At 49.4% G+C, this 15,822-nt stretch overlaps 1 protein-coding gene across 3 annotated transcripts in view; it reads left to right on the plus strand.

Moving 5' to 3' along the window:
* STK36 (serine/threonine kinase 36) overlaps positions 1 to 15,822 on the plus strand; it is a 142,780-nt gene that overhangs the window by 67,039 nt on the left and 59,919 nt on the right. For 2 of the 3 annotated variants that reach the window (XM_083152182.1, XM_083152180.1), the window contains exons 13-18: positions 6,354 to 6,439; positions 12,657 to 12,753; positions 12,827 to 12,953; positions 13,518 to 13,633; positions 14,609 to 14,713; positions 14,788 to 14,886. In XM_083152182.1, the coding sequence (XP_083008308.1) occupies positions 6,354 to 6,439; positions 12,657 to 12,753; positions 12,827 to 12,953; positions 13,518 to 13,633; positions 14,609 to 14,713; positions 14,788 to 14,886 (630 nt within the window). The remainder of the gene's footprint in view (positions 1 to 6,353; positions 6,440 to 12,656; positions 12,754 to 12,826; positions 12,954 to 13,517; positions 13,634 to 14,608; positions 14,714 to 14,787; positions 14,887 to 15,822) is intronic. The other variant, XM_083152181.1, reaches the window with a different exon arrangement.

Below are 15,822 nucleotides of genomic sequence, written 5' to 3' on the forward strand. Positions count from 1 at the left end.
CGGCATACAGCATTGTGTGATCACTGTGTAACTGCCCCAGCATTACCCCTACACATAGAGGATGTACCCCGGCATACAGCATTGTGTGATCGCTGTATAACTGCCCCAGCATTACCCCTACACATAGAGGATGTACCCCGGCATACAGCATTGTGTGATCACTGTATAACTGCCCCAGCATTACCCCTACACATAGAGGATGTACCCCGGCATACAGCATTGTGTGATCACTGTGTAACTGCCCCAGCATTACCCCTACACATAGAGGATGTACCCCGGCATACAGCATTGTGTGATCACTGTGTAACTGCCCCAGCATTACCCCTACACATAGAGGATGTACCCCGGCATACAGCATTGTGTGAGCGCTGTGTAACTGCCCCAGCATTACCCCTACACATAGAGGATGTACCCCGGCATACAGCATTGTGTGATCACTGTATAACTGCCCCAGCATTACCCCTACACATAGAGGATGTACCCCGGCATACAGCATTGTGTGATCACTGTATAACTGCCCCAGCATTACCCCTACACATAGAGGATGTACCCCGGCATACAGCATTGTGTGATCCCTGTATAACTGCCCCAGCATTACCCCTACACATAGAGGATATACCCCGGCATACAGCATTGTGTGATCCCTGTATAGCTGCCCCAGCATTACCCCTACACATAGAGGATGTACCCCGGCATACAGCATTGTGTGATCACTGTGTAACTGCCCCAGCATTACCCCTACACATAGAGGATGTACCCCGGCATACAGCATTGTGTGATCACTGTATAACTGCCCCAGCATTACCCCTACACATAGAGGATGTACCCCGGCATACAGCATTGTGTGATCGCTGTGTAACTGCCCCAGCATTACCCCTACACATAGAGGATGTACCCCGGGATACAGCATTGTGTGATCACTGTGTAACTGCCCCAGCATTACCCCTACACATAGAGGATGTACCCCGGCATACAGCATTGTGTGATCCCTGTGTAACTGCCCCAGCATTACCCCTACACATAGAGGATGTACCCCGGCATACAGCATTGTGTGATCACTGTATAACTGCCCCAGCATTACCCCTACACATAGAGGATGTACCCCGGCATACAGCATTGTGTGATCGCTGTGTAACTGCCCCAGCATTACCCCTACACATAGAGGATGTACCCCGGCATACAGCATTGTGTGATCGCTGTGTAACTGCCCCAGCATTACCCCTACACATAGAGGATGTACCCCGGCATACAGCATTGTGTGATCCCTGTGTAACTGCCCCAGCATTACCCCTACACATAGAGGATGTACCCCGGCATACAGCATTGTGTGATCACTGTATAACTGCCCCAGCATTACCCCTACACATAGTGGATGTACCCCGGCATACAGCATTGTGTGATCGCTGTGTAACTGCCCCAGCATTACCCCTACACATAGAGGATGTACCCCGGCATACAGCATTGTGTGAGCGCTGTGTAACTGCCCCAGCATTACCCCTACACATAGAGGATGTACCCCGGCATACAGCATTGTGTGATCACTGTATAACTGCCCCAGCATTACCCCTACACATAGAGGATGTACCCCGGCATACAGCATTGTGTGATCACTGTATAACTGCCCCAGCATTACCCCTACACATAGAGGATGTACCCCGGCATACAGCATTGTGTGATCGCTGTGTAACTGCCCCAGCATTACCCCTACACATAGAGGATGTACCCCGGCATACAGCATTGTGTGATCGCTGTGTAACTGCCCCAGCATTACCCCTACACATAGAGGATGTACCCCGGCATACAGCATTGTGTGATCACTGTATAACTGCCCCAGCATTACCCCTACACATAGAGGATGTACCCCGGCATACAGCATTGTGTGATCGCTGTATAACTGCCCCAGCATTACCCCTACACATAGAGGATGTACCCCGGCATACAGCATTGTGTGATCACTGTATAACTGCCCCAGCATTACCCCTGCACATAGAGGATGTACCCCGGCATACAGCATTGTGTGATCACTGTATAACTGCCCCAGCATTACCCCTACACATAGAGGATGTACCCCGGCATACAGCATTGTGTGATCACTGTATAACTGCCCCAGCATTACCCCTACACATAGAGGATGTACCCCGGGATACAGCATTGTGTGATCACTGTGTAACTGCCCCAGCATTACCCCTACACATAGAGGATGTACCCCGGCATACAGCATTGTGTGATCCCTGTGTAACTGCCCCAGCATTACCCCTACACATAGAGGATGTACCCCGGCATACAGCATTGTGTGATCACTGTATAACTGCCCCAGCATTACCCCTACACATAGAGGATGTACCCCGGCATACAGCATTGTGTGATCGCTGTGTAACTGCCCCAGCATTACCCCTACACATAGAGGATGTACCCCGGCATACAGCATTGTGTGATCGCTGTGTAACTGCCCCAGCATTACCCCTACACATAGAGGATGTACCCCGGCATACAGCATTGTGTGATCACTGTGTAACTGCCCCAGCATTACCCCTACACATAGAGGATGTACCCCGGCATACAGCATTGTGTGATCACTGTGTAACTGCCCCAGCATTACCCCTACACATAGAGGATGTACCCCGGCATACAGCATTGTGTGATCCCTGTGTAACTGCCCCAGCATTACCCCTACACATAGAGGATGTACCCCGGCATACAGCATTGTGTGATCACTGTATAACTGCCCCAGCATTACCCCTACACATAGAGGATGTACCCCGGCATACAGCATTGTGTGAGCGCTGTGTAACTGCCCCAGCATTACCCCTACACATAGAGGATGTACCCCGGCATACAGCATTGTGTGATCGCTGTGTAACTGCCCCAGCATTACCCCTACACATAGAGGATGTACCCCGGCATACAGCATTGTGTGATCACTGTATAACTTCCCCAGCATTACCCCTACACATAGAGGATGTACCCCGGCATACAGCATTGTGTGATCACTGTGTAACTGCCCCAGCATTACCCCTACACATAGAGGATGTACCCCGGCATACAGCATTGTGTGATCACTGTATAACTGCCCCAGCATTACCCCTACACATAGAGGATGTACCCCGGCATACAGCATTGTGTGATCCCTGTGTAACTGCCCCAGCATTACCCCTACACATAGAGGATGTACCCCGGCATACAGCATTGTGTGATCACTGTGTAACTGCCCCAGCATTACCCCTACACATAGAGGATGTACCCCGGCATACAGCATTGTGTGATCACGTATAACTGCCCCAGCATTACCCCTACACATAGAGGATGTACCCCGGCATACAGCATTGTGTGATCGCTGTGTAACTGCCCCAGCATTACCCCTACACATAGAGGATGTACCCCGGCATACAGCATTGTGTGATCGCTGTATAACTGCCCCAGCAATACCCCTACACATAGAGGATGTACCCCGGCATACAGCATTGTGTGATCCCTGTGTAACTGCCCCAGCATTACCCCTACACATAGAGGATGTACCCCGTCATACAGCATTGTGTGATCACTGTGTAACTGCCCCAGCATTACCCCTACACATAGAGGATGTACCCCGGCATACAGCATTGTGTGATCACTGTGTAACTGCCCCAGCATTACCCCTACACATAGAGGATGTACCCCGGCATACAGCACTGTGTGATCGCTGTGTAACTGCCCCAGCATTACCCCTACACATAGAGGATGTACCCCGGCATACAGCATTGTGTGATCGCTGTATAACTGCCCCAGCATTACCCCTACACATAGAGGATGTACCCCGGCATACAGCATTGTGTGATCGCTGTATAACTGCCCCAGCATTACCCCTACACATAGAGGATGTACCCCGGCATACAGCATTGTGTGATCACTGTGTAACTGCCCCAGCATTACCCCTACACATAGAGGATGTACCCCGGCATACAGCACTGTGTGATCGCTGTGTAACTGCCCCAGCATTACCCCTACACATAGAGGATGTACCCCGGCATACAGCATTGTGTGATCGCTGTGTAACTGCCCCAGCATTACCCCTACACATAGAGGATGTACCCCGGCATACAGCATTGTGTGATCGCTGTATAACTGCCCCAGCATTACCCCTACACATAGAGGATGTACCCCGGCATACAGCATTGTGTGATCACTGTATAACTGCCCCAGCATTACCCCTACACATAGAGGATGTACCCCGGCATACAGCATTGTGTGATCACTGTATAACTGCCCCAGCATTACCCCTACACATAGAGGATGTACCCCGGCATACAGCATTGTGTGATCACTGTATAACTGCCCCAGCATTACCCCTACACATAGAGGATGTACCCCGGCATACAGCATTGTGTGATCGCTGTATAACTGCCCCAGCATTACCCCTACACATAGAGGATGTACCCCGGCATACAGCATTGTGTGATCGCTGTATAACTGCCCCAGCATTACCCCTACACATAGAGGATGTACCCCGGCATACAGCACTGTGTGATCACTGTATAACTGCCCCAGCATTACCCCTACACATAGAGGATGTACCCCGGCATACAGCATTGTGTGATCACTGTATAACTGCCCCAGCATTACCCCTACACATAGAGGATGTACCCCGGCATACAGCATTGTGTGATCACTGTATAACTGCCCCAGCATTACCCCTACACATAGAGGATGTACCCCGGCATACAGCATTGTGTGATCACTGTATAACTGCCCCAGCATTACCCCTACACATAGAGGATGTACCCCGGCATACAGCATTGTGTGATCGCTGTATAACTGCCCCAGCATTACCCCTACACATAGAGGATGTACCCCGGCATACAGCATTGTGTGATCGCTGTATAACTGCCCCAGCATTACCCCTACACATAGAGGATGTACCCCGGCATACAGCATTGTGTGATCCCTGTGTAACTGCCCCAGCATTACCCCTACACATAGAGGATGTACCCCGGCATACAGCATTGTGTGATCGCTGTGTAACTGCCCCAGCATTACCCCTACACATAGAGGATGTACCCCGGCATACAGCATTGTGTGATCGCTGTGTAACTGCCCCAGCATTACCCCTACACATAGAGGATGTACCCCGGCATACAGCATTGTGTGATCACTGTGTAACTGCCCCAGCATTACCCCTACACATAGAGGATGTACCCCGGCATACAGCATTGTGTGATCACTGTGTAACTGCCCCAGCATTACCCCTACACATAGAGGATGTACCCCGGCATACAGCATTGTGTGATCACTGTATAACTGCCCCAGCATTACCCCTACACATAGAGGATGTACCCCGGCATACAGCATTGTGTGATCACTGTGTAACTGCCCCAGCATTACCCCTACACATAGAGGATGTACCCCGGCATACAGCATTGTGTGATCACTGTGTAACTGCCCCAGCATTACCCCTACACATAGAGGATGTACCCCGGCATACAGCATTGTGTGATCACTGTGTAACTGCCCCAGCATTACCCCTACACATAGAGGATGTACCCCGGCATACAGCATTGTGTGAGCGCTGTATAACTGCCCCAGCATTACCCCTACACATAGAGGATGTACCCCGGCATACAGCATTGTGTGATCGCTGTGTAACTGTCCCAGCATTACCCCTACACATAGAGGATGTACCCCGGCATACAGCATTGTGTGATCACTGTATAACTGCCCCAGCATTACCCCTACACATAGAGGATGTACCCCGGCATACAGCATTGTGTGATCACTGTATAACTGCCCCAGCATTACCCCTACACATAGAGGATGTACCCCGGCATACAGCATTGTGTGATCGCTGTATAACTGCCCCAGCATTACCCCTACACATAGAGGATGTACCCCGGCATACAGCATTGTGTGATCACTGTATAACTGCCCCAGCATTACCCCTACACATAGAGGATGTACCCCGGCATACAGCATTGTGTGATCACTGTATAACTGCCCCAGCATTACCCCTACACATAGAGGATGTACCCCGGCATACAGCATTGTGTGATCACTGTGTAACTGCCCCAGCATTACCCCTACACATAGAGGATGTACCCCGGCATACAGCATTGTGTGATCGCTGTATAACTGCCCCAGCATTACCCCTACACATAGAGGATGTACCCCGGCATACAGCATTGTGTGATCACTGTATAACTGCCCCAGCATTACCCCTACACATAGAGGATGTACCCCGGCATACAGCATTGTGTGATCACTGTGTAACTGCCCCAGCATTACCCCTACACATACAGTTGCATCCCGGAATATTGTGTTGTTGATAGTCACTCATTGTATGTCTGTCACACCTGTATTGTGCATTCTCGTTCTCGCTGTAGTGTTCCTGGGCTGTCTCCTTCCTGGCCGATCTCTTTGGTCTGTTGAATTCGTATTACTGTTTCAAGAGACATCCTGAAGCTTCCAGGTGAGACCGTTCTGTATATAAGCAGCAATATCCTGATATCCAGGTCTCTCTGTTTCTATAGTGACATTTACACCTGTACTTGCACCTGTACTGAACGCGTATACCTGTAATATCTGCTGTCTGATCAGGGAATTCTGAGCTTATATATAGACAAGTGATGTGTCAGACATGGTATATACAGTATGTAGTATCCTATACATTACCCGTCCATTGCTGGCACACGTGTGTATTACTCCCCAGTATTCTATAATAACCAGCCTGTCCCATAGAGAGTCACAGTCTAATATAGGAGTGGTTTCCCCTCTGGAGATTGGGGACTGCACAGCTTGCTGGTCCCATGGTCACCCCCTCTGGGCAGCAGCTGCTTACATCACGGGCCAGCCTACCATCAACGGGCATTAGCCAGGAGATTGAGGTCTGCAGAGCTTGCTGGTCCCTTGGTCACCCCTCCGGGCAGCAGCTGCTTACATCACGGGTCAGCCTATCATCAACGGGCATCAACCTGGAGATTGGGGTCTCCACAGCTTGCTGGTCCCATGGTCACCCCCCTGGGCAGCAGCTGCTTACGTCACGGGCCAGCCTAACATCAGTAGGCATCAGCCTGGAGATTGGGGTCTGCACAGCTTGCTGGTCCCACGGTCACCCCCTCTGGGCAGCAGCTGCTTACGTCACGGGCCAGCCTAAAGTCAGCGGGCATTAGCCAGGAAATTGGGGTCTGCACAGCTTTCTGGTCCCACGGTCACCCCTCCGGGCAGCAGAAGCTTACATCATGGGCCAGCCTATGGTCAGTGGGCATCAGCAGCTGCTTACGTCATGGGTCAGCCTAACGTCAGCGGGCATCAGCCTGGAGATTGTGGTCTGCACAGGTTGCTGGTCCCACGGTCACCCCCTCCAGGCAGCACTTGCTTACATCACAGGCCAGCCTTTGGTCAGTGGGCATCAGCCAGGAGATTGGGAATGGCAAAGCTTGCTGGTCCCATGGTCACCCCTCTTGGCACCAGATGCTTACATCACGGGCCGGCCTATGGTCAGCGGGCATCAGCCTGGAGATTAGGGTCTGCACAGCTTGCTTGGTCCCACGGTCACCCCTCTGGGCAGCAGCTGCTTACATCTCAGGCCGGCTTATGGTCATTGGCGTCAGCCAGGAGATTGGGGTCTGCACAGCTTGCTGGTCCCATGGTCACCACCCTGGGCAGAAGCTGCTTACATCATGGGCCGGCCTATGGTCAGTGGGCATCAGCCAGGAGATTGGGAATGGCAAAGATTGCTGGTCCCATGGTCACCCCTCTTGGCACCAGATGCTTACATCACGGGCCGGCCTATGGTCAGCGGGCATCAGCCTGGAGATTGAGGTCTGCACAGCTTGCCGGTCCCAAAGCACTAATTGGGGTCCATGTGGGCTAGGACTGGGAGACGTAAGTTGCTCAAAGCACTAATTGGGGTCCATTTTATTTATTGACAGTTTCTTATATAGCGCAGCATATTCCGTTGCGCTTTACAAAGGAAAAAGTGATACAACAAACAGGGTATTTACAGACAGTCAAAAGGTAGGGGGGCCCTGCTCGTAAGCTTACAATCTATAGGGGAAAAGGCATTTATACATAAGGTTAGATACTGTATTCTTTATTGCATCCATTCCACCAGAATGCAAGGTTCCGTGTCTGGTTCTGGAATTTGATAAGCTGCCTGAAGAGATGAGTTTTCAGGGAACGCTTATAGGTTTGGAGACTGGAGGAGAGACTTATTGTGCTTGGGAGGGCATTCCACAGAGTGGGTGCAGCCCGAGGTCCATGTGCTCAAACCTACACATTGACTACAATACAAAAACTGGAAAAACACATGTAATTACTATTGACCCTGACACACATTAGCTAATGGGAGCTGCTATACCCTTAGCGCCCCTTATCCCTGGATTAGTGTCACCGCAGCCATGGTGCGGTCCACAGGGAACATGCTGGAAGTGAATTTACACGGAGATGCTAGGTCAGAGGTCAGACTCCAATAACCATGCTGAATTCTGCTTTATATGAACAGCATTTGTTATGGTAAGGAAGTGGGCGGATACTAGATACATCCTTTGTGTTTGGATGTTGCTTAGCAGCATGCTTTCCAACCGGTCCCATTCCAGGATGGACACATTGCTCTGTTCCTGGACTTACCTTCTAATTTAGAATCTCCATCACCTGTGGTGACTTATCAATGACCTAGTTCAGCACTGGTGATGGCAATCACATATTAAGTCCAGGGAGGTGTTGGGAGGGTAAGTAGCAGGAGCCTAGATCAGAATGAACATACATCTACAGCGCAAAGGGTCCTGGAAGCCACCTCTGCACAGACATATTCCAGCTAATCAATTCAGCATTCTGAGTACAAATGTAAATGCAGAGAATGGAGCTCTATGTGAATGTGTGGAATCTTATTTATCTTGCTGTGGTACTGCCTACCTTGGATAGATTCCTCCGGCTGGTCTCCTCAACGCTCGCCTTGCAACTTCTAGTTTCCACTTGTTGCCATCTCACGCTCTTTGTGCCTGTACACCTTCTCTAGGATAGCTCTCTTCCTCCGGCTGGTCTCCTCAACACTCGCCTGGCAACTTCTAGTTTCCACTTGTTGCCATCTCATGCTCTTCGTGCATGTACCCCTTCTCTAGGAGAGCTCTCTTCCTCCGGCTGGTCTCCTGAACGCTCCCCTGGCAACTTCTAGTTTTTACTTGTTGCCATCTCACGCTCTTTGTGCATGTACACCCTCTCTAGGAGAGCTCTGTTCTCTTCCTTCGGCTGGTCTCCCGAACGCTCGCCTGGCAACTTCTAGTTTCTACTTGTTGCCATCTCATGCTCTTTGTTCATGTACATCTTCTCAAGGATAGCTCTTTACCTTCGGCTGGTCTCCTGAATGCTCTTCTGGCAACTTCTAGTTTCCACTTGTTGCCATCTCATGCACTTTGCATGTACCCTTTCTCTAGGATAGCTCTCTACCTCCGGCTGGTCTCCTGAACGCTCGCCTGGCAACTTCTAGTTTCCACTTGTTGCCATCTCATGCTCTTCGTGCATGTACACCTTCTCTAGAATAGCTCTCTTCCTCCGGCTGGTCTCTTGAATGCTTAGCCTGGCAACTTTTAGTTTCCACTTGTTGACATCTCATGCTCTTCGTGCATGTACACCTTCTCTAGGATAGCTCTCTACCTCCGGCTGGTCTCCTGAACGCTCGCCTGGCAACTTCTAGTTTCCACTTGTTGCCATTTCATGCTCTTTGTGCATGTACACCTTCTCTAGGATAGCTCTCTTCCTCCGGCTGGTCTCTTGAATTATCAGCCTGGCAACTTCTAGTGTCCGCTTGATGCCAACCCACGCACTACGTGCATATACACTTTCTCTAGGAGAGCAGTCTTCCTCCAGCTGGTCTCCTGAACTCTTGGCCGGCAACTGCTAGTTTCTGCTTAATGTCAACCCAGGCTCTTCGTGCATGTCCCCTTTTTTTAGGAGAGCTCTGGTCATTCAGGAGATAAACCTGAGGGGTTTCGGATGGCAACTTCTAGTTTTCATTTAGTGCCAACCCATGCATTTCGTGCATTTTATTTATTTATTAACAGTTTCTTATATAGCGCAGCATATTCCGTTGCTCTTTACAAAGGGGACAGTGATACAACAAAACAGGGTATTTACAGACAGTCAAAATGTAGGAGGGCCCTGCTCACAAGCTTACAATCTATAGGGAAATAGGCATTGATACATAAGGATAGATACTGTATTCTTTATTGCATCGATTCCACCAGAATTCAAGGTTCTATGACTGCATGTACACCTTCTCTAGGATAGCTCTCTTACTGATTTCCTGAACACTCGCCTGGCAACTTCTAGTTTCCACTTGATGCCAAGTAATGCATTTACACTTTTTCTTCTTTCAGCTGGTCTCTATTTATTTCTTAAAAACTTCTTTAAAACTTAAAAAAACTGTTTATTTTTAATTGGTAAGAAAAGTACCAATCCAGGAGTGGTCCCCCTGGGTGTGGTGGTGAACTAATGTATACATACCCCAGGTGGATTATAATAAACACAGGCCTTTGTCTCCACGTGTGCGAACCTTATTGCACGTGGCACATATACTGTGATAAACAAGCAACTCAAGACACTATACCCCGTTAAACTACTTGTGGCAGGCAGAAGTACAGTTTACTAAACACTTAGATATGCTTTAAAACACGTGGCTTAATGTTTCCTTGGATTTCACTTATTGTACTCCGAGTTCAAACGCTAGCACCTCTCGAACCCTGCACCGCCGCGGACCTGGCCTATCCAGCAATGGATAATAAATACTTCCACCCTTTTGCTGGTATAGGTCAGGCCGCGCGTCTGGTACCGAGCTCCAGAGTGTGAAACGGCCGGACGCAGCCCCCAATTATCAATACCGATTTATTATGATCAAAGAACAATAAGTGAAAAGCGTAGGTTACGTATTATGTCCGTAACCTGTGTACCCTTTATTCCTAGCTACGTGCGAACAAAACGTAGCGCAGCGTAGCGTACCTTTATCGTGTATTATACACGGAAGAACCAATGCATTAATAAGAGATCCCTTCGCAGTACTTTGTCTCTAATCTGCAAATACACCTTTCAGGACAGTGTCCGTAATATACCTTTATCGCTAGATGCGAATAATAGACAGGACCACAGTATAAAGGTGAGGAGATAGGATCTCCGTAAATAGTGTATTTAGTCCCTAATGGACAAAAGGGGATTACAGAAACAGGAATAACACAGGGTAACACGTGATGCAATTCTCTAACAATAATAAGTACTTTAAAACACTTACAAAGATGCAGAAACAGATACAATCATAATCAGCCACATTACAAATAATGGGAATACAAATGTTTACCTTCAGGGAAAATAGCGCAGCACAGTCCGGTCAGAGCTCGCTATGTTCAGGTTTGAACTATAGCCCGGTCAATGGTCAGGGAAAAGATGCTGTGCCGAAGTGACCGAGGCCGCCCTGGGTCACCCAACTTATAGGGTCAGAAAGGGGAGGTCAAAGGCCATTCCTATTGGTCAGGGTTCGTATGTCAAGTCCTCTGTGATTGGGGCAAAGTAATACAACTGGTTTACAAGGTGCAGGGGGGGAGTGAACTTTGGAGTCCTTTGTGTGTTGGCATCATCGTCAGGGGTCGTAAATAGCAGCAAGAACCGGTTATAACTAGGTTCTTTTGTAACACACATTTTAAACAGAAACAGTTTTGGGAATATGGATTTTGTCCGTAATTATCGGACCGTATGTATTGCAAATAATTCGCAATGACCGGAATACTGCGCAGGGGAAACGGAACGTAACGGTATCAAACATTATACAGACAGAAGTATGTAATGCTGACTAAACTATGTGTAGTGCTCTAAACCTTTAATTAACTATATTTTATTTGGTGTAAATATGGTATTGTGAATTTATGTGTAATAGTATGGCTGCGCTTCTGGTCCACTTTGTCACACAGACCCGGGTATGTATACTTTATTTGCGCAACTCTGTGAACCAAAATGGCGGCCATACTATCCTAAAATGGCGTGTATAAAACTCGACATTGACACCAGTGATCTCCCTGCTTCCCCTATACAGCGTACTGGATGTGGTGGTGCACTAATGTATACATACCCCGGGTGGATTACCAGTGATCTCCCTGCTTCCCCTGTGCAGCGTACTGGATGTGGTGGTGCACTAACGTATACATACCCCGGGTGGATTACCAGTGATCTCCCTGCTTCCCCTGTGCAGCGTACTGGATGTGGTGGTGCACTAACGTATACATACCCCGAGTGGATTACCAGTGATCTCTCTGCTTCCCCTGTGCAGCGTACTGGATGTGATGGTGCACTTTTGTATACATACCCTGGGTGGATTGCCAGTGATCTCCCTGCTTCCCCAGTGCAGCCTACTAGATGTGGTGGTGCACTAATGTATACATACCCCGGGTGGATTACCAGTGATCTCCCTGCTTCCCCAGTGCAGCCTACTAGATGTGGTGGTGCACTAATGTATACATACCCCGGGTGGATTACCAGTGATCTCCCTGCTTCCCCTGTGCAGCGTACTGGATGTGATGGTGCACTTTTTTATACATACCCTGGGTGCATTGCCAGTGATCTCCCTGCTTCCCCAGTGCAGCCTACTAGATGTGGTGGTGCACTAATGTATACATATCCTCTATGGCTTTATGTAATGTATTTTGCAGCAGCCTGGAGACATGTGCAGAGACTTTCCTAGAGGTGTTGGCTGAGCTGCTATATCCCCCCAGTGACAAGGGCGTCCTATTGGAGCACAGCTTGCAGGTGATGTCTGGCAGGGGTATGTGCACCATCTTGGTCCGCTGCTTCTCCTGCTTATAACATCTCTCTTTCACAGTGTTTGGTGTCTCTCTGTAAAGCTGCAGATTGTGGACCCATTGCAGACTGTGCCGCCCTCTACAACAGCCTCCACTCACAGCACAAAGCCACCCTCCACAGGATCATTGCAGGGGCTCAGCCACCAGGTAGGAGATCCTGGATCCTTTGCTAAGGTGGCCGGATTTATGTGCTTGGGATGTATAATATTATAATATCTGCTGTCTATCACTGTGTAGTACAGAAGATGCTTCCCAACAAATTGATTTATACATATTACCCCATATATTTCATTTATAAATTAAATGCATAACCGCAGTCCTGAGGGAGGCTGCTGGGATCTTGAGGGAGGCTGCTGTGGTCCTGAGGGAGGGTCCTGAGGGAGGCTGCAGGGGTCAAGAGGGAGGGCCCTGAGGAAGGCTTCTGGGGTCAGGAGGGAGGGTCCTGAGGGGGGGGGGGTCATGAGGGAGGCTGCTGGGGTCCTGTGAGGCTGCGAAGGTCCTGAGGGAGGCTGCTGGGGTCCTGAGGGAGGCTGCGGAGGTCCTGAGTGAGGGTGGGGTGGTGAGGGAGGGTCCTGAAGGAGACTGTTGGGGTCCTGAGGTAGGCTACCAGGGTCCTGGGCAGGCTGCCAGTGTTCCAGGAGAGGCTGGGAGGGTCCTGAGGGACAGCTAGGGTCTTGAAAGACTGCTAACACTTGTGACCCCTTGTTGTAGCTGTGACAGAAGAGGAGGTCTCCGGGGAAGGACACGTCTGGTCTATCTACACCGATCTTCTGGCTGCTGTATGTGACGTCCCAGGTTTAACACAACACCGACTGCTCAAAGAAAAGGTATGGAGAGGTCTCCTAATTATCTGCCACATAGGTCTCTCTTGTACGGTCTCATTATAGAGGTCTCCTAATTATCTGCCACATAGGTCTCTCTTGTACGGTCTCATTATAGAGGTCTCCTAATTATCTGCCTCTCTTACACCTACAGACAGATGAGCCTGTTACACACCTCGTGCCTCTCTTACACCTGCAGGCAGATGAGCCTGTTACACACCTCGTGCCTCTCTTACACCTGCAGGCAGATGAGCCTGTTACACACCTCGTGCCTCTCTTACACCTGCAGACAGATGAGCCTGTTACACACCTCGTGCCTCTCTTACACCTGCAGGCAGATGAGCCTGTTACACACCTCGTGCCTCTCTTACACCTGCAGGCAGATGAGCCTGTTACACACCTCGTGCCTCTCTTACACCTGCAGGCAGATGAGCCTGTTACACACCTCGTGCCTCTCTTACACCTGCAGGCAGATGAGCCTGTTACACACCTCGTGCCTCTCTTACACCTGCAGGCAGATGAGCCTGTTACACACCTCGTGCCTCTCTTACACCTGCAGGCAGATGAGCCTGTTACACACCTCGTGCCTCTCTTACACCTGCAGGCAGATGAGCCTGTTACACACCTCGTGCCTCTCTTACACCTGCAGGCAGATGAGCCTGTTACACACCTCGTGCCTCTCTTACACCTGCAGGCAGATGAGCCTGTTACACTCCTCGTGCCTCTCTTACACCTGCAGGCAGATGAGCCTGTTACACACCTCGTGCCTCTCTTACACCTGCAGGCAGATGAGCCTGTTACACACCTCGTGCCTCTCTTATACCTGCAGACAGATGAGCCTGTTACACACCTCGTGCCTCTCTTATACCTGCAGACAGATGAGCCTGTTACACACCTCGTGCCTCTCTTACACCTGCAGACAGATGAGCCTGTTACACACCTCGTGCCTCTATAATTCCCATGTACATCTCCATCCTTCAGGTGGTGTCCGATGTCTCCGAGATGTTCCTTGCCAACTCGGCTGCAACCTTTACGCGTTTCGTCACAAGGCTGCCAAACTCTCCCTGCGTACTCAGCCAACTCAGGGTAATGTCCTCCCGTATTCTGGGTTTGTGCCTCCTACATATTAGACTACGTCAGTAATGACTGTTATTTGGCAGGTGTTGTACGGCTGCTGCCATGCTAGCCATGATGTCTGTCACCAACTGGCTAAGGACGCTGGTGCATTGCAGTGTGTGCTCTCCTTCCTCAGTGGAGACGTAAGTAGGACACGGAGACCTCCAGAAAATAATCATTTCATCAAGATAAATTTCAGGCACCTGTGAAGTGAGCTGGTTTCCTATAAGCAGCTGCTAGGTGGAAGGGGTATAGAGGTAGTCAGTCCCTACATGGAATACCAAATAAAGTAACAACCCAAAATAGCAGTGCAATGATCCAATGACAATATAATGACACCACTAAAACAGTTAATATATGAAAAATCATAATAGAAATATAATAAATAATACAAATGTCGCACTCTCTGGTAATGTTTGTAATGGAGCATCCAGTGATTGGAAGAAAGCCGAAGTCACATGGACAGAAAGGTTAGTGCACTTTACCCAGCACTGTGGAGAGTAGATGGCAGATGGCCCAGCCCTCACTAGTTGTAGGGTGTCCAAAGGAGAACCGCCGGAGGGATCATTGAGAAGGCTGCCCCCATAAAGCTGGAACCAAGGTGGCTGTGGATGAAGAAGCCACTGGATGATATCCAGAGTGGGGGTCCTAATGTCGAGCCGGGGGTTTGTTGTAGCTCAGATGAGTCCTCTTGGAATTGGTCCTGGGGATGGAGCAGTAGTAGCAACCTGACGCGTTTCACTACCTGCTGTAGCTTACTCAAAGGTGGCTACTGTTGGAATAAATACCCTACTAATGGGCAATCAATCACTTGCTTAATTACCGTAAATTTTACAAATATTTGGATATTAAAAATGTTGGGAGACAAACGTACAAAGATGGCCTTATAAACAATATATAAATAAGGAATTAATTAGAAACAAGAAAAAAGACGGCGAACCGAAGATAAGGTCACTGCCTGGTCCGAATCACGTGATCAGCATAAATTCTGTATGAGAGAAAGTAGCCGTGATAAGGGTATAGTGGTGATCGTACAAATAATAGATGAAATGACCTCAAATAGGACAAATATATAGAGG

Source organism: Crinia signifera, chromosome 7 (genome assembly GCF_055691185.1).
Source record: "Crinia signifera chromosome 7, ASM5569118v1, whole genome shotgun sequence".
Taxonomy (NCBI): domain Eukaryota; kingdom Metazoa; phylum Chordata; class Amphibia; order Anura; family Myobatrachidae; genus Crinia; species Crinia signifera.